Raw genomic sequence first — 19,618 nt, 5'->3', positions numbered from 1 at the left:
ATGATAAGCATTAATGAAGAAAGTTATTCTTAAGCAAGGAATTTCCTTTGAATAGATTTAATGGAATCTTTTTTTTTTTTTTTTTATTAAATAAATTTTCTAATTTAATATAAACAAAGGAAAAAGGAGCCCTTTACTTCCAAATAAATAAAAATATGAAATAAGCGAACTGGAACAAAATAAGTAAAAACTCTTATATGTAGTCTTAGATAATTACAATTTTAATTTATTAGAAGAAACTTGGTTAAATTATAACATTGGGAAAGCGACAGAAAATCTAAGCAGTGTAAATATGCTGGCAAATTCAGATTCACGATCTCGATTAAACATTAAAAAGGTGTCAAGGCACTTGGCTTTTGTGTTCAGATAAACTGAACATGTCGCGGGAGCAGGACATCATGGAACAACGACTTTTGATTAGGATATGAACATTTGCTTACACAAGTTTTAAGGAAAGTAAGAACACGGTTCTGCAAATCGCTCGCCATGTATTGGTGGTAAGAACTGACTTCATCAGTGAACGAAACAAGGAATAATGTGTAATACAGCACTCTTTTGACAGCTAATGAGGTTCATTTGTTCCTTCATTTAAAGTCAAAATGAAGTGGTCTAGATAGTCGATCCTGAAAGACACAAAGGCTATAGTTGAAGCTTACGGTTCGGATACTTTTGATTGGTTTCGAAAAAAGTGCTCTAAACTGAACGCAAAGAGGAAGCAAACGTATGCAAGAATAAAACTTATTCATATTCCATTATAAGATTACCTTTAGAATAAAGAAAAGATATGCACGTACTTAAAAGAGAATTTAACTTATTTTCAAAATTGATCGGACGATTGGATAGAAAAATTTAACGAAACATTCCAAGATCATATACTACGAAAAAACTGACATTTTCTATGGAGACTTTATTGCACACTAAAGAGTAATACGAATGAAATGACACAACAATCACTCTCTCGCACTGCATATAAACCGATACTCTCTACGGACTATTTACTATTGACATTTGAAATTAAATAATATCTAAAAAGTTTCTTACTCTACTCTCCGTTCCACTATTCATTCGTTTCTACTAAATGATTAATTACACAAAACATGACAAATTGTTTTTTAATTAAAAGTTATGCTCAAATGGAACGTAACGTCAGGAAAGTTGAAAAATGGGGGAAAAAAGAACAAGATTTAAGTTTATTAAGGAAACAAGTAAATGAAAACACTGAACTACGAAACTTTTCAACTTATATAACTCAACAAAGGTTTATTACACAATTCCTAATCAATTGCCATAATAAGTATTACTCTTAATATGTTTACGCGAATGGAATTTGGAAAAAGTATATATAGTATTAAGTAATTTTTTAAGAGCAAGACGGCGACATAATATTTCTGTTATTTTTATTTTACAAAATGTAATAAAAATCGTAGAAGACTCCGCTGAGGAATTTTAGCCATTTCGCTCAATGCCCAGACCGATCAACTTGAATATTGCGAATTTATACTCGACAATCGAGAAATATTAGTTTGGGGAAAAAGAAATCCATTATTTTTTCGGTAGATGGCTGCACTGAGAGATTTCTCGTAAAGTATCGATCAGACAATTCCCGATACTGTACATTTACATACTGTATATTTTACAGTAAAAAAAATGGACTTCTATGAGAGAGGCAGTTTGAAGTTACCTTTAAAATGGCAACAAATCATACAACAAAACGGTGCATATTTGACCCAAATCGGACAATCCGAAGCATGTTAAATAAAGTCCTGAAGTTCATATAAATATAATGGAATTCTTTTTCCCCAACCTAATATAAATTAGGCAATGTTTTTTTTTTGTTTTTGGAAAAATGTACGATGAGCAAAACAAAAAAACAACTAATATTCAGAATATCACGAAAATTTAACACATGCCGTTTAAAGGTTGACACTATTCAGAAATCATGTGGATCTGTCTACACGGCGATCCCATTTATTTGCCAGACACGACGCTTATTGAGTGATTAGCCTAAGTGAGTAGGTTACTTTCTAACTATTAAATATTGTATTATGTAGAAACATTTAAATGATTGAGTATGTTTTACAGTTTTTGTTGAAGGTATTTTACTGTTTTCCATGGCGGTCTCGGTGCTCATTATTCTTAAGCACTTGCTTGTGATCTTCTTCAGTCGCTTTTTTTATTGCTTCAGCTGACTTCAAGCTTCTCCTTTAGTTTTGTAATTTAAACTTCGACAAGAGGAGAACTCAAACGGAGTCATGTTGGAGGAGCAGAGTGCTTGTCGTTTTAAGTTGTTGTCGTACTCTTTTACTCATCATTGCTTTTTTCGCATTTTTATATCGTACATCACTTGTATGGCAATTATTAATTTTGTATGGATGTATATAATATCCAGAAGGAATCGCCTTTTATTATATCAATTCATTCAAAATCGTTTTCTGAATCAATTCAAGTTTGGTTGTCTGGTTGCTTGCCTGCCGGTCTCATGTTCGCCTATGTAGATTTGCGTCCAACCTATACCCACAACCCGTGGCCGACTTTTACTCATTCTTAATAATTTTTTTTTTTTTTTTGCTTTTAATTTATAAAGTCTCACGAAGGTTATACTATTTAAGTTTAAGATTAACCCGAAATTTGCACAACTTATCTGTTACTCTACTTTGTCCAAAATTGCTGTGCAAAAAAGTAAATAAATAAAAAGCCAAGTAAGTAAAACCTCTTGCTTCTGCTACGATACAAAAAATTTACTTCCGCCGGAAGCGGTATGCGGCAATCCATAACAGACTAATAAAAAATAGGCTTTGAACTAAACCTCTAATGTGCATACTTGATGACTTTCGAGTAACGTCTTTTTGTTGTTATACACAAACAATGAGGGAAACAGAGTTGTGTTTGGGACAAAAAGGTTTTGCTTCGGTTCTTTTGCAACATTTTCAATGATGGAGCAAAGAAACTTTGTTTTGAGACCAAAATGTGAAACACAAACTTTCCATTCAACGAACTAACTAACTAACTATTTGTTATAAAAATCGGTAAGACTAAAAAATACAACGCCCCCAACACTATGCTTTTAGATGCATACGAGTTCGTTAGATCGTATTACTTGAGATGGAAAGAGAAGTTGAGTATTAAAGTCTGCATTGTCATCCGAAATTCTTTCGAAAGCATGTATTCATTAAGAAGAAGCTTTGTTTTATTTTCGGTAGCGGTGATGGGCTTAGCATATAATTTTAGATGGCCTTGTATGGCCAACGGTTTTCCAATATAAGCCAAAAGCCAAGCTTGTGAAATTTTATGTTCATCAATTCTGATTGGTCTCTTACTTCAAGTATGATTGCGGCACAAAATAGCTCACCTGAACAGTTGGAATTCATCCTCTATCCGTATCAGGGAAAATCAGGGAAAAGAATAAAATAACTTATAACGCTTAGCCCGTCATGTTCGGTTAAAAAGATTTATAAATAATGAACGATGCTCTCTCTTAAGAATCATAATTTAAAACTAGTTTACGGATTTCTAAAGTATGTTGCAGCTAAAACAAAATATTAACCTTTCGTAGAGTAGAAAGCTTTTTTCTTAAAAAAAAATTTTATTCTTTTATATCGTATTCCATAGTTTTCATCTCACCCTTGTGAACGATAACTGGAGATTTACGAAAAGAGCCTGCATTTTGTACCGCGTACATACTTACTTACATACATTCATAAGTCCGTTCATATAAGGGCTAATTATATTTAACTCGTGCAGTAAATTTTGTGCGCTTGGTTACCCTTCTATCACGATAACCAACCTATATTAGATTAGAAGAGTGTGCACAACTCTTGCAAGGTTTTTTTTTTGTTTTTCTTTCTTTAAATACAGCATTTGCCCATCACATGAACTTTGGCATGCTGGCTGGAATGGCAAACACTGCTCTATATACATGCATATAGATATGTACATCTCCCACAGATGTATGTATAAATCCTTACCTGTACGTAAGCCCAAAAGATGGCTATGAAAACGTGTTGATGATGTTGTTGCTTTCACTGTTACTGTTGTTGCGGTTTCCTGCTCAGCTTGTATCAAAGAGTACAGAACGTTAGATTTAACTTTTTTCGGGGGTTTTTTCCGTTATGTATTTAAAAGAGTTTTGGAAGCAAGAAACCCGTTCACCTTCGCATATGCACGTAAATAGATTTTTAACGGAATTCAATTTATGCGCAATACTTTGTTGTCAGTGTTGAACGCTCTTCGAAAATACAAAAAAAATATGTGTATGTGTATGCCAAGTACATATAAAGCGCATATATACTACGTGTGTATCTAGGAGCATCGATAACTTTATGAAACGGTTGATGCTCTTTGATTGCTTGAGGCAATCGCTTTATTAAGAGTTTCTCTATATTTGTTTGCTCGAGACCATTAAGCCATGTAGTTATGTCTGTGTACGCACCAATTACTACGCATCTATGTATGCAACCTACAAGGATTTACAGTATATGGGATGCAGGTCTATCTCATATTTATCATATCTTTTGATTTCCAAGCTAAAGGACCGACAAAGCATTTGCTTTTATAATGTTTTCACATATTTTCTACATCTGCGAAATGCTTATATTAAATTGCAATCAGAGAATTTTCTGTGCTTTGGCAGAAAATTAAATGGAACCACTGCTATTAATATAAATTCCAAAGTAATAAACGAAGACGATGTCAATGTTATATGAATGCAGGGAAAGTAGAAATATAAAAGAGATTATTAATCCTCTTTGTGTCAAGTAAATGTCATGGCAAATTTCTCTGTGTGCGATGCTTTTAATGAAGCAAAAATGGAAAAAAAAAAAAATTTTTTTTAAATAAATAGCACAAATGGAATAAAAACAAGTAAGAGTGTTACATTAATATCTGGTCGTGCACATGACAAACTCGTGTAAGTGGGGGCGTATTTGAATTAAATTTCAAGACCAATCTTCTTTGATGGAATTTTTTGTCGATTTTTCAGTTATGCAACTATGGCAAGGACTGAGACATAAAACTATGAGAAGCTTTCAAGGAACGTAGATGTATCGAAATCTTCACCTTTATTTAATAGTGCTCCTTATAAACGGTCGCTGTTTGCTTTAAAACACTTATTACATTAGACCTACTCAGCTTCTCAGCTAAGAAAAAAGGATTTAAGCTGTACGATCTATAATCTGGCAATGGACTCTTCCCTTGGAAACCTCAAGAGGAGTAGCAGAAGAGGGTTCTGTCCTTTTGAGTGGAGAGAATATTCTTCTTCTCGCTTTTGGATCTCTACCACAAACTTACTCAAGATCTAACATTATTGTCAGAGGGCTGGGTCAAAGTTGGGTGAGTACTACAGAATGACGTCCCTAGGAACGTTTTTTTCTCGAGAAAGAATAGATTGCTGGATGGCCTTCCGGGATGCGTGAACGAAAAGGCAAGTGTGACTTCGGCTGCATATACAAAGAAAGCTGTGTACACGCTGTAAGTTCAATAGACAACAAGTCATGAAATTGTGGGTATTCGCGAGGGTCAAACTGCCTACAGTAGGATTGTTTCTGGTATGGTGATGTACTGCCCGTAACACTACCGGGATAAATGCCTAATTGCCTGACCACTGGCCATGACGAGTATGTTATAATCTATGATTATCCCGAAACTTTCGCGCTGACATTAAACAATGACAGTGATAGATAAGCGCTGTGAGAATATTGACTCATATCCGTTCCCTTTTTTGGGACCTCAGAAGTAATAGGGCCTTCACCGTGCATTGTCCTACTCGCAAATAAACTTGTGTGCCATCGGGCGCCGTGGAGTTAAGCTTATGTAACATGTACTCACGGAAAACTTTTATAGGGTTCTGGCATAGCTGGACTTGGTCATATTCATCAGTGAAACTTTTCTAGTATGCATTTCAGGCTATTTTATTTCAGGCTCGCTTAAAAACCAGTCGTTTTTCCCGAGTACCTGTAGCTAATTAGAAAAATATTTAATAGGAAAAGTGCGATTAAACGATGTTTCATATATTTAACTTTTTCATGGAAAAATGAATACCACGTTCTATTTCAAATTAAACAAAAAAAATGCCTATGTATTTGCTTTTTAAATCATTTCAGTTCATTAAGTAAAGAAAAAAAAAAAAAATGAACAACCACATAAAAACACTTTTAGTGCATTCATTAAAAGTATTTGGCCCCTGCAGGCTTCTAGTTTAATTTCAATAGACGAAAGCATCTTTTATGTTGAGGAAAAGTTTAATTCGCCTGCCATTTATCCTTTGTATATACATACACATAATGGCTTACCTATTATCAGCACGTCGATACTTCATGATGAAGCAAGGAGGAACGTTTTTTGGTCATCAAATGAATCTTTTACGCCCACACAACGTTAAGAAAATATATAAAGTTGGAAATAACTTCTTCAAGTTGAAGACGAATACTGAGGATTATAGAATACTGATAAGTAATTAGACCAAAATTCACGTCACTAGGTTACTACTTGTTGTAAGTAATAATTTTTTAACTGTCGTAACTCTATGTGTACGCTGGCGTTGACCTAAAGAAGCCAATGAAGCACATATACAAACTCCGAGTTTCAACAGGAGAAGGATCGACAGGCGGACGTACTTCTACTTATGTAAGCTAAGAATATTTATGCTATAGAAGATCATTGTTGCTTCTTACAAAGTATATGACAATTTCCATGAATTCTTTGTTACAAAAGGTATGATCATTCCTATGAATCCTTTGCTTTGATGGTGAGTACAATAAAGCCGCAACGCTTGTAAGCCATAAAAAGGATGCAGTTGTAATTATCGCATTATTATTAAATGAATTAATAATGCATTCAAATTTTTTTTCTTCTTCTTTTTTCAATTTTTAATTTTAATTATTTATAAATCCTTACAGATGCTTTTGTTTAAATCATTATTTTCGTCTCTTGCACATATAAATGGTTTCATTTATAGTCAAAGCCGCATAATTGTTTTTATATAAATAATTGTAAAGAAAAGCAAGTTATTACATTTTCAATTAAACTTTTTATTAATACATAAAAACAAAAAAAGCAAAGATAAATCAATTCCCCATTCTCCTCTAATACTCATCGGTCTCGCATTGCCATCAGTTGAAGTAATCAGTAATCAGAAATATTTTTTACTTTGTTTGCATAAAATCTATCAAAGCTATTAGCATATAAGTGCGTAAACATATAAAAAACCATTAAGAAAATTATAATCGCTTTATGGCGAATCTTAGATGCCTATCGACTCTACCACATGCTAAATGTCGAAACAAGAATTGCTTTGTTAAACGTGAGCATTTACGTTTTCTTCTAAATTTTCATAATACCGAAACTTTTTTCGTATACCAACATTGTCCCTTTCTCAATTGATTTAAGTACGTCCGTATGTCCGTATGTCCATATGTTCGTATAAGGCCTGCGGCGAACATTCTTCTGGTCCCAAAAATAAAGATGCTATATATATTTGGCAAAAACATTGGAATCTCTTGCCCTCAGATTGCTATTGGAATCAATCAAACGGCGCTTCGACAGTACCAAGTAGTAGTAGTAGTGACTATACACGAATTAGACATTTTTAAAATCTTACAATTACAAACCTGTTTCAATTTCCCCTTTACGTGCTTAAAGGTTTTTCTTAGGCGCTCCGTGTCGATGTAATCTAATTGACCTAGAAATCTTATTACATTGAAAATGACGATTAAGTTAATCAAGCGAAACGGTTGTTAGGTTCCGTGAAAAGGTGGGCCTACTAGACATCGGCCGCATATCGAATCTATGAGGTCTGTACAAGAGCATTTCTTATTCCTCGTACTCAGTGGCGGAATTGAGAAACCCTTTGCGGCTGCAACCCTCTTTATGTAAATCACTTACAATTTGTAGACCTGCTTAGTTTGGAAATCACAAGGTATTGGCAGGGAATTACTGTTGTAGATTCACCAACTTTATTAAATGAACTTGATAATCACGTTCTCTCACATTTAACTTGAAATTATAGGTCACTAGTGTTGTGTCATTATAGAACTAATTATAAATTATTCAGTCCGTATCGGCAGATTTGTGATAATAATGATAATGAGTTCTCAACGGTTTTCTGTCCTTCTGATTCCATGAAATCGATCATCTATAGTTGCCAGAATATTATATATACGTATATAAACTTGTATATGCTTACATCTAATAGACCTTCAAATTTATAAGAAGCCGATAGGTGTATGCTCTCTCGTGACCATCAGCTGTATTAATGAAAATTGCAAAGAAGTACATACCTATACCACCCATATAAAATTTTACAAAGACAGAGTGAATGCGAACAAAGACCTTTCCGTTGCCAAGTAACTGTTTTATTTATTTATTTACTTGGATGGAAAAAATTCCTTTACTTAAGGTATTCTCAACAAGAATAGATACGAAGCAACATATCTGCGGCAAAGCAACCAAATAGAAGCAACTCAGGAATTTAATTTGGTTTTTACTAATCACCCAGCTGGTAATAAAGTGTCAATAAAAAAGGAAATTTTCAAATATTTTTTCTTCTCTCAAATGAATTTATTTGCTTGCTAGATTTGTTCAAAACATCTCTACGTGTTCTTTTTTTCTTTTTATTATTATTGTCAACTAAATTATTGAATATATGCATAACCCGGCACCGCGAAGGTACCTACAACTGATTACATACGTTCATCGAACCAATTAATATTTAACACAAAAAAAAAAAGAAAAAAAACGAAAAGGAAAAAACAAGTTTTAAACAATACCTCAAAATATAGAAGGTGAAAATGCCGTCCAGCAAAGAACGCTTTAAGTGTAAAGCGAGTATAAAAACTAAGCAATCAAAATATGAAAACAATTCAAATCTTAATGAAGCGTTGTCTATAAGCTCTTGCTCGATAGGATCTGATCTTTTCAATAATTACGTTTGCGACGAAGAATATCATAAAAAATGGCGAGCAGACAATTCTACAAACAGTGAGAGCAACATCAGCTTTTGCACTAATAATAGTAATAAGCGATCAAGATTATCGGGAGGTGAAGTGCAATTAAGTTACAACAATAAGTGATTTTAACGAAGTTCTGTTGCAGGTATTGACTCGAAATGTTCGTGCAAGTTAAAAAAATTTGATTCAAAATCACCAAAGGTCAATGTAATCGATCTCAAATTGGGCGATGCTTATTCACGTGTTAGTACTGAACAGTTTAAACCCCCAGAATTAAAGCCTAGGCATCGGAAAGTTCGTGGAACACAAACTCTTTACAGGCAAGCTTGATATCTTTTAGCGAAAGTTAAAGTTTCTTAAAATATCTTTTTATGCTATTTTTAGAGAATCCTCTGCCCAGACGTTACCCTATTTACCGGGCATTTCAAATGATCCTCAAAGCATTCTAGATATGGAACTTTTCAAATTGCCCACTATCTTACCAGGAGATGGACCACCTGGTCTTTACGAAGTTGAAGTTTTGGAAAGGGCTCGAAAACGTTGGACTTTTTTGAAAGCTTTAAAAGAGAAGGTCAGACGTCAAAAAAAAGCTAGTCGTGAGCAAACACAGCAAATCATACCCAAGCACATCCTGATGGCATTCGAATGGGAACACTGGATTGAACGTGAAGAATGCATAGAAGAATGTCAAATGGCACGCTCAGAAATATTAGCGCGCATGTTTAATAAGCGTGAAAGTTCGATGCGCAGTGCTTCCAATAAAAGCATAGAAATTAGCTATGAACGAATCCAAAATAAGAAAAAGGCAGCTCTAAGGAAAAATAAACTTGACCACGACCGGGCAGTGAGGATGTTAAGTATCAAACGTTCAAAGGAATCGCACGTGTGGCGTAAAGAAAATGTTAGCTATGATCTAGACAATCCTAGTTCAGAATACTATGCACCCAAAATGCGTTATGGGGTTAATCCAAATAGACGTCATTATAAAGCGTTACGCAAGGACTTTGATATACGTATGGAGGATTTAGAAAAGCAAGTCGTTAAAATGGACCCCAAGGACCTCAAGTGCCCACTCGCAAAAATCAAAGCATTATCGAAACCTAAGGAAATGTTGAGTGAACATGAGCGGAACTTTTGCTCTGATGTCAATTTGAAAAAATTATACGAAAGCTTAAAAGTAAGTTGAATTTTTAATAACAAGCAGACAAACACGAAGTTCTGTCTTCTATTTCAGTTGTTACGCACGATTACCGGGCAACGTAACCAAGATACAGAATATCGTGTCTTGCGTGCTGGCGATAGCGATGAAGGTGTAGATGACGATATAATGGACGAAACAAAATCTGTTAACGATGGCATTGACACTGTTAAACCGAATGTTGCTTTATCCAACGAAGTCACAATAACACATAATCAGAGCGCAGAGGAGCCAGAAGAGGCGACTCTAGAAAGTATGTATGAAGCGGCCAAACAAATGCAATACCGTGAGGAACTCAAAAGGGAGAAGGAATTAAATAAAATAAATATGGATAAACTAAATGTGGAACTTTTGCGCGAAGAAAAGGAAAATGTTCACCACATGTACGAGGGCCTCACAATCGGCTGGTTGATGCGTTTTCTGGCAGAAGAAATGGAGCGAGCACAGGAACAGCGCAGATTACGCTTTTACTATATGCTAGCTCAAAGAGAGCGATGGCGTCGCGAAGCTCTTGAAGCTGGCTTACGACAAAAGGAGAATTGCTTGCGCTCCCATTACGAGACGCTTTACAAACAATGCTCGATTGCCAACACAGACATTGTGCAGAGTTATTTAAATGAAATAATGAATGAAGACATAGTATGTCATGCTGAGCAAGAAGCGGAAGAACACATAGTAAAAGTGGCTAAACAAATTGACAAAGATGTGGATAGTTGGTTGCAAAGTTTCAAAGGATATCAAAGTCCTCTAGATTATGACGTAATACGATGTAATTTACGTAGAAACATAATGTCAGACCTCAGCGAGTTACAGTGTAGACAAGAGCGTAATGAAATGGTAGACTATATTATCGAAGAAGTTTTGTTTGTAAATGTTTTCGCAAAACTAGATACTCATGACATTTGCACAGTGACAACCGAGGAACTTATTGATCGCCTACTTGATACCGATTTGTATTATGAATCGAGTGAGAGCAGTTTTGATGGCGGAGATCGCCTAGCTGAACGAGAAGCCCGTTCCATAATGCGGAAACTTGTACGATACTCCGTGCCAGGCAGACGTTACCTTACGCCATCCGAGCGAACGGTCGCAAACAGCGTTGATGACATTTTGGATGTGGTGATGGACAAACTAAAAATTCATATTTCCGCAGAACAAACTGAAACACCAGTTATGCAATCCATGGCGTCATTGTCATTAATTGGAATTGATTTTCCAGTCAAAAAGTCGCGCCGTGCATCATCAATATCACAAGGAAGATTGAGTGAATTGGAAACTGGTAGTTGGCATAGTGATGTTGAAAAATTTGTCAACTGTACTAAGGAATTAGATCGGGAAGAAGAACTTTTGCTTGAAGATCCAGACCAGATTTCACTTGATCGAATGGTGGTAAACGTAATTGATTATAGTATTCCTTCCGACCAGATCGATTTTCGAACTGTTTCGGTAGCTCGAGCAATACCTAACACTCATGACATCCAATTATATAAAAGTTTTTCTGAGATTCCAACGCGCACGTATGTAGAAGATAGTGAACCAGGACGAATTTCAGATGTGGAGGTTGAATTGTATGCTTTCCTTCCTGGTAACAATTTTTCCTATGTAGATGTATATCCCTCTTTCAATTTCTTTCCTTTCTATTAAAAATATTATATAGTGACCAAAGAGATAGAGGAAGAGGAAAAAGAGATAGAAGAAGAGGAAAAAAGTGTAGAAGATGAAGAGTCGCAAAGCGATAAACCCGTCGCAGCAGAAGAATCCCAAGAAAATGTATCCCAAGTCCATGCAAGTGCAAATCCAGCTACGCAAAAAATAAAAGCTAGTTTTGATTGGCGCCTACCATCCCACGCTCGAGCCTCTCGAAAAACTCCGTTAACTTATAAAGAACCGCTACCAGTAAAAAGATCTAATGATAAGACTGAGAATACAAAAAGGAAAACAACTAGTTCAGTTAAATTTTCTGCTGACCAAGCTTAGCAAGGCCTTTGTATGTATGTTGCAATTTTTATTAATATAATATAAATACAAGATTTTGCACAAAATAACTATATTGACTTTCAAAATCGAATAGATATTTTTGTTGATTTAAATCTGTCAGCTGTAAAGGAGCAATGTTTTCATTAGTTATTTTTCCATACATTCTAACATAGTTGCTTTCTCAGCTTAGCACTTGGTTAAATTGAATGAAACGCAAAATAAGTTTTAGTTTTTAATAAAGACTCATACCATTTACTTACAATGATGACGATATGAGCCTAAGCGAAAAATAATAATAAAAAAAAAAAAAAAAAACTAATAGAAGACTTTATGAAAATCATAAAAAAAAATATAGTTGTGACGAATTCCTTAATGGGACTAAGCATTGAAGCATTGAACAACGATAATTGTTGCTGTTATTTGGGCTGTTTAAATGAAAAGCCTCCTGATTACATTGGATTCTTGGAAGGTTATATAAAACTTAAAAGGGGATTGAGATCCTGCTTGAAATCTATGTGACTGTAGGGCATTGGCAATTATTATATTGGCTGTAAAACCAACAGATTTATGGACCATTTTATTATTGAGTAATGTGGCATCAGACATGGGAGATTTCGTTATAGCCCTACAAGGCTGAGATTCTTGGCCGTCATTGGAACACCTAAAGATATAGATTCTATCAGAATAAGAAGAATGGCGTGGTAACATGCAATCTACATCCAGTCAAGAACAAACACTTGTCATCAAAACGGTAGATAGATGGTAAAGGACGAGCGAAGGAAACCGCACCAACTACAAGAATTTGCAAATGGATGGAATCGAAATTTTGAAAATATCAAGTGCTACGGTTACTGCCAAACAGGTCGCATTCGATCGAAATGCAAAGGAGGACAAAGAAAACTATTTCCAACTGCCTTACGCATAGGAGTAGCTTTTCGTTTCCAAATTCATTATCGCATTATAGCATCTATGTCATGATAAACTCTTATTCAGTCCGCTAAACGCAACCATCAAATAGCACCGCCATCGTTTAAAGTGGTTAATCATTAAATTAAACTTGAAAAACTTACTTTACGTATCACAGGTGGAACTTGGTCCGTGAATAAAATTGCCAAAAATGTTAAAAATCGAAATCGACAAGTAAAAGACAATCTATATAAATTAGATTTGCAACGGGTGGATAAATATTTAAAGCTAACTGAAGGAAATTCTGAAGCAAAATACCATTGGTTATGAATGGAGTTTTACAAAGAAACGTAAGCCAGGCTAGAATCCTTTTCCAAGAACCTTTTCCGAGTAGACTGTAATGAAACTTATGCTCCTTTCCTCACATAGTCCACCATAAGGGTACTTTTAGCTCCGTCAGAACGTCACCAATTGCATTTTAGCCATCTGGATATCCTATCGACTTATTTCAATGAAAATCTTAAAGCATGTATTAACCTAATCTGTTTGTAGACGATAACGACCTATGAAACATCTGTAAATTAGAAATATCGTCGTATGGGTTGAAACATGGCGGTAAAGAATTGTACAGAAAGTGAACTGAATTGTGTAAATTGATCAAGAAATCAATATTATAGTTGTATAAGCATATTTATATTAATTTCATGATCTAATAAGAAAACCATGTAGCACTTAATAGGAAAGTTAAATGAAGTCAAAGTTATTGGTCGTTATCTTGGTATAAAAGTCGAGCTCGAATGAGGAACATGGAAGGTCAAATTACTTCAAGGGAAATGTATGAACGAATTGTTGAGGGAATGAGATAAGCAAAATTTCAAAAAAATAGTTACAACTCTATTCTCAGCAGGCACTATTTTGACAAAGTGCAATAAAGAAAATTGCATTGGCGAGAACGTCAAAGAATTTCAGTCGTAGGGGGCTTAATGCATTTTCAAGACCGGCTATTACTCAAACGGTATCCCGTATGAACGTATGACCAATGCAATGCAGCAAACATTTTAAAGCGACAATACGCATTTTACATTATAAATAAAGAACTCACTTGTCATACGGTGGTCTTTGTTATATTCTTCGCAGGTTGTGAATCGAAAAAACAAACTCTTGTTGCCCCAAGTTTGATGAAGGATGAATATATTGTAACATGACAAAGCGCAAAATAAATTTATTCCTACGAAGTCTATTGGCTGGAATTTGATAACCATGGTGCGCATTCTTCAGCGAGGAGTTAAAGAGTTAAAAAAGAAGTAAACAGAAGTTTTTGATCATTTTTTCATTTGAAAAAGGCATTTATTGAAAAAAAATTGGTGCACTGTATAATAATCAAAACAGTTTGCAACATTTTAAAATATCTTTGGCAATATGGCGATGTCACGTTGAAAGGACTTGTATTGGTTTGACAGCGATCCACCCACCGACCCATTTTCGCACTTCTTCAAATTTGCAGGGTCACGTGCCAGCCAAGCTACGCTGCACTGATCTGAACACGTGGCAATCAGAAGGTATCTTGTCTGGCGAGTACGCTGTGTGTAGCAAAACTTCCTATTTGATCTGCAACAGGGTGTCCTGGACAACTCTTGCAACAAGCAGTCAAAATGGCATTTTCAGTCAATCTGCGTGATAATCGTTTTCCCTCCTTTTGAACCTTTCCCATCGCATGTAAATGTCTAAAAAAAAGTTGATTTTCTCGATTGCTGAGCTGTTCGAAAGACCTTCTACAGTTTGTGCTTGCCCTTCGGCCAACAAGTCTTCCATGCTCCTTGATCTTCTTTAGTACTCCTGGCTTTTCTTCATCACTGATATCAAAATCACCACTTTCAAGCTGTTGAAACGAAAACCGATAATTAGGATATGATGGAACAGCATCGCCATAAGCTTCTGAATGTGTTTGATCGACTTCGGCAGCAGATATTTTCCAATCAAACAACAAAAGTAATCAATGCCAAAAATGCAATTATGAAGATTCCATGATTAGTGTCAACGTCCGGTGAATAAATCACTAATATTAAATGGAAAGCTGTTATTTTATGTAGAGGAAGGTCCAAACCGTCAAATTCAACCATTATGTACGCTGGATTTTCCCGTTCCCTTTTTCATTTTTACATGCAGAAGTCGCTGATCAAAATCTTTGCAAACATTAAGTATTAAGATCCTAGCATGTTATAGCTAATATGTAAGCATAAGCGTAAAATTAACTGTACTTTCTTTTTACAAGCATTAGATTAAAATCAAATACTAGAAAATTAAATTAAAATGAAATCTGTTTGACCAATCGTGCGCGTTAATCTCTCGACCGTATAAACAAAGCGCAAATTACTAAAACTTGTAGAAATTAAATATAATAAAATATAATAAAAAAATTAATTTTGAAATTACAATCTATTTTAATTATTTCGCTTTTGAAAAATTCAGTAAAAAAATTGGTTGGCAAACAAACAAACAAACAAGGTTGACATATTGAATAAACACATGATAAAAGTATTGAAAACAAATAACATTTTTGTTGCATTTTCTACAAGAGCAAATTTTTAATTATATTATTTTAATTGAAAATGCAAAAGAAATAAAACTTTTTACTGAATAATAAGTGCTTTTTTTCTTGTCTTGTTTACCTTGTCGATATAACCACTAGCACGCACAAAATACATTTTTTTTTTTTTCTATTTAATAATATTTAAAAGTTATATTATTAGCAACATTTACGCCCAGGAAAAAAGAGTAGAGAGTAGAAAACGTTAAACGATAAAGTAAAGAGCTATTAACGCCATAATCTCAAGAGAGATAATTAAACATAGAAAAGTCGCTACATTGCAATAATAATCGCTTATGAAAATTGATGGGAATATTCGCTTTTCTTTATCGGAATAATTACCAGCTCATAAGCTATTGTAAAAAGGATATAAGAAGAGATAACGGAATACATAGATGTTCAAAAGTGAGATTAGGAGATGATTAGGGACTTTTCATTATGATGCATTCGTTATCAATAACAGTACTAGCGTTGTTAATTAGCAGCCATTTGTATGCTTGCTCTTTCATTCCGATTTGTATCGACACAGATTCCGTGAATAGTTTCTTGACTTGACGTCACATTCTCTCAAGCGTTTTCAAAGCCGAAATATATAAAATAACACAAATCGTTTTTGCTTTCTTTCCGTGCGCAGGATATACTCGTTATTATTTTTCATAGCCGATCTCAATTCATAATCGATTAGTTTTTTAAACGAAACAAAAAAAACCATTAAAGAAATGTAAGGAAGTTATATACGGCTATAGTCAAGTGTTTTGCATCCGCTACTTTCATCTTAAAAAAATTCGAGAAAAAAGTCGGCAACACCGACTAATACCGTTATTCCTTCACTTTCATGCTTATACACTGAAAATTGTGCATTGCTTCATGAGAACTATTGTATGAGAAAAATAGCCCAACATGAACCGAACTTGATAAGTTAAAAAACATTACTAGTACGGATCAGTTTTTGGCACAGAAAATTGAAAATTACAGCTTTTTCTCATATGAAGATTGAGTTTTTTAAGGACCGGATAGCTGGGCGGCAGATCAAAAAATTTGCGGAATCTATGGAAATTGTGCATATCAATGTAGAATACCGAAATACCATATTCGGCAACTTTTGTCAGAAAATTGTGAAAATTATAAATTCTTTTCATATAGCGACTTTTTCAAATATAATGTTATACACGGCTCTGCGGTGGAAGCGCTCCAATCCAACTCATTTTCAACAGAATTCATATTGGTGCAAAGCACGTCTGTGTACTAAATATCATCAAAATATTTCAAAAATGTAGACCTGTAGATTGAATGCAGAAGAAAATGGAAGGACCCCGGAGAGACGAGTTTAAATTGATTCAGAATGGATTGGTACAAGAAGAATTTGTTCTACCTTGAGTCCCTCTGGACGTTGCATGCATCTCAATAATCGTAATATATCCTGTAGCACAAGTGATGCTGGATGTAGAAACATGTAGAGAACACATGTTATGACTAATTAACAAAAAGTCTAGAAACGAGAGCGAATTTCGATGAGTTTTCTACTATAAAGATGTTCTTTGATCGATTTGGCTTAACATATTTGCAAGCACTTCCGATGTTACTACCAAATTTGAAGTCAATAGTTTAATTTTTCCTACCATAGAGGTTAGAAGGACGTATACGTGGCTTGACGAACAGCGGCTAAACTATTTTGAGTGTGCACACAGGCACCACTCTACAGTCTTTTTAAAATATGCAAATCCTAACTCTATATACTCGTGCATATGCATGCACACACGTTCATAACAATTGGTTGAAAATCATGCTCTTCTCATTCTTACCAGTTTGTGTTCGTAAAAACTGTAATCGCTGAATATTAAAGGATAGGCTCATCAGCAGTTTTAATAAATTTCAAATAACCATTTGCTATGGACACAAGAGCATATAGCGGTGTCAATGGCAGACTATGTGGCTGTCAAACAACATAGGGTAGCACGCGTCTACTGCTTGTCCTTTATTCTATAGTTTATCATATTAATCGCCTCTGCCCGTTCTTGTCTTTTTCTCTTTTCATATTTTTGTTTGTTACTAATTTTCGAAAAAGAAAAAAATATGTTGTTCGGTGTGTACCTCACATTACATTTTGGATCTTAAAGCGTCAACGATAGAGGAACTCCAAGAGAATGCTTATGAGTTGAATGCTTCATTCAAAGAACCTTCGGCAAATGACGTTTCACATCGAATTTTATTGTCACATCTCAATTCATTTGTCTTTCCTTAAAATGATGAATGATGCAATAGATAACTTTGAACAATTTCCAAGTCTCCACGTACAATTGCAATACTCGCGCTTTTATTGGGACTTCCTTGCTTAGCATGTACGGGAACATAATGGATTATCGAACTTGAATTACAAAACCATTCGATCGTCATCGATTTTACTGCTGTCGAACCATGAATAGTTAACAATGAATGAGATGAATAGTTTTACATTGATATTTACATTAGCTTTTTCCACAGGTTTGGACATAAGCACTGTTTATACTAACTAAACATTTGTGGAAACCTCAGCCTTCAGACCTGTCAAGGATTGCGAATAATTTTAACCGATCACATTTTGCACATTTTGCTTTGCGAACAGTAAACAATGCCCTTTCACTGGTGTTTATTCAATGCATTCATACATTTTAAAAATATTTTATGCAAACAGTTCAAGAGGCACATTGATGACTATTGTATTTGTGCATTTATTTCCTCATACGATTGTGTTTGATTTTGTTTGTTTGGTTGAAAGTTTTCACACTAATTAAGAATGCCGAAATACTATTACTAAGTGATTTTTAGCGTAACATTCTAAAACTTACCATATATTTTCTTATAACGGGGAATGGCCGAACCATTTGCAATACTATTCATCCTTGGGTCAATACACGTTATCGTACGAAATTTCATTAAAATATTTCGAAAATTATTACCTGTAGGGTGAATACAAAAAATAGAGGGGGAGCATGATTCTGAATCCATCAATATGTTAACAGATGAGTCCACCTCAAGCCATTCCGGGTGGTACATACGCCCGCACAAACTTAATATACCATAAGTGTTGTAGGATTCAAAAATTACAAGGAAGAGTACGCAAATATTACCCATGTGAAATGCCGTTATCGCGCGTATACTAATCATCTTGAATGCTTTGTGATCAAGGTAAACTCTGTTCGCAAGTAACTACTTTTCCTTGCTTACTTACGTGTAAAAAATTTCTTTACGTAAACTATCTCCCAACAAGAGTAGATGCGAAAAAACGTACCGTTTCCACGTTTTTTTCGAAGCATGTGCTAGTCATGGACAATACTACAATTGAAGTGAATGGGAGCTTATCCTAGGGTAGCTGTTTAAGTTCCATCATTTTTAGACTGAACAGAGCCAAGTAGCATGATAGTCATGATGACAAAACTGTCTTTCATTACACTGATAATTTGCTAATTGCTTTAACTGCGGTATCATTATTAAAACCCTTTTTACTAAAACCATTACATCTCTCTTATAATTCTTACTCCCCAATCTCAATCCATAAATGATAAAATGAAAGGATGTCTTTTCTACATTCTATTTACGAAATTTAATAACATCCCAATCTCCCGTTGCATACCGCCATCTTGGTACGACTTCGAAGTTATCACCTTAAGAAAAAAGAATAATCTGTCTATTAATCTTAGCTTCCTCCTGTCCTTCGTATCGATAAGATTTCAACTAACGAACGTTCCGACATTTATTTGTAGAATCTCGTGAGGTTCCGATCCGCCCTGAACCCATATCCGACTGCTAAGGCCAAAACTAGAATAAGGTTGTTCTCTTTTATTGGATATTTCAGCTAAGGTTTTTACGCGATCTCCCCTCACGCTTTTAGCGTAGAGCAGATGACAACCGTTTTGCGCTTCTACGCGAAAGATTTCGTTTACGCGCCAATTTCGTCTGACTCAATCGCATTTCGCACTATGAGATTTTTATTGCGCTATATCATCTCAAAATTGTCTGGACAATAAACAA

The 19,618-nt window shown here is 34.8% G+C and overlaps 1 protein-coding gene across 1 annotated transcript; it reads left to right on the top strand.

The window, feature by feature from the left end:
- The first annotated feature begins 8,783 nt into the window (after nt 1-8,783).
- On the top strand, nt 8,784-12,117 carry LOC119632923 (cilia- and flagella-associated protein 91-like). The gene is made up of 5 exons (XM_038026077.1): nt 8,784-9,033; nt 9,088-9,262; nt 9,327-10,119; nt 10,177-11,725; nt 11,798-12,117. The coding sequence occupies exons 1-5, from the start codon at nt 8,784-8,786 to the stop codon at nt 12,115-12,117; spliced, it is 3,087 nt and encodes a 1,028-aa protein (XP_037882005.1).
- The last annotated feature ends 7,501 nt before the right edge of the window (nt 12,118-19,618 follow it).

This window comes from Glossina fuscipes, unplaced genomic scaffold (assembly GCF_014805625.2).
Source record: "Glossina fuscipes isolate IAEA_lab_2018 unplaced genomic scaffold, Yale_Gfus_2 2, whole genome shotgun sequence".
NCBI lineage: Eukaryota > Metazoa > Arthropoda > Insecta > Diptera > Glossinidae > Glossina > Glossina fuscipes.
The sequence above is the reverse complement of the archived record's forward strand: the minus strand, read 5'-3'. Positions and strand labels throughout refer to the sequence as shown.

Coding starts and splice junctions, on each gene's coding strand:
- LOC119632923 (XM_038026077.1), top strand. CDS start 8,784: ATGCCGTCCAGCAAAGAACGCTTTAAGTGTAAAGCGAGTATAAAAACT. Junction 9,034..9,087: donor GCGATCAAGATTATCGGGAG/GTGAAGTGCAAT, acceptor GTTCTGTTGCAG/GTATTGACTCGAAATGTTCG. Junction 10,120..10,176: donor AATTATACGAAAGCTTAAAA/GTAAGTTGAATT, acceptor CTTCTATTTCAG/TTGTTACGCACGATTACCGG.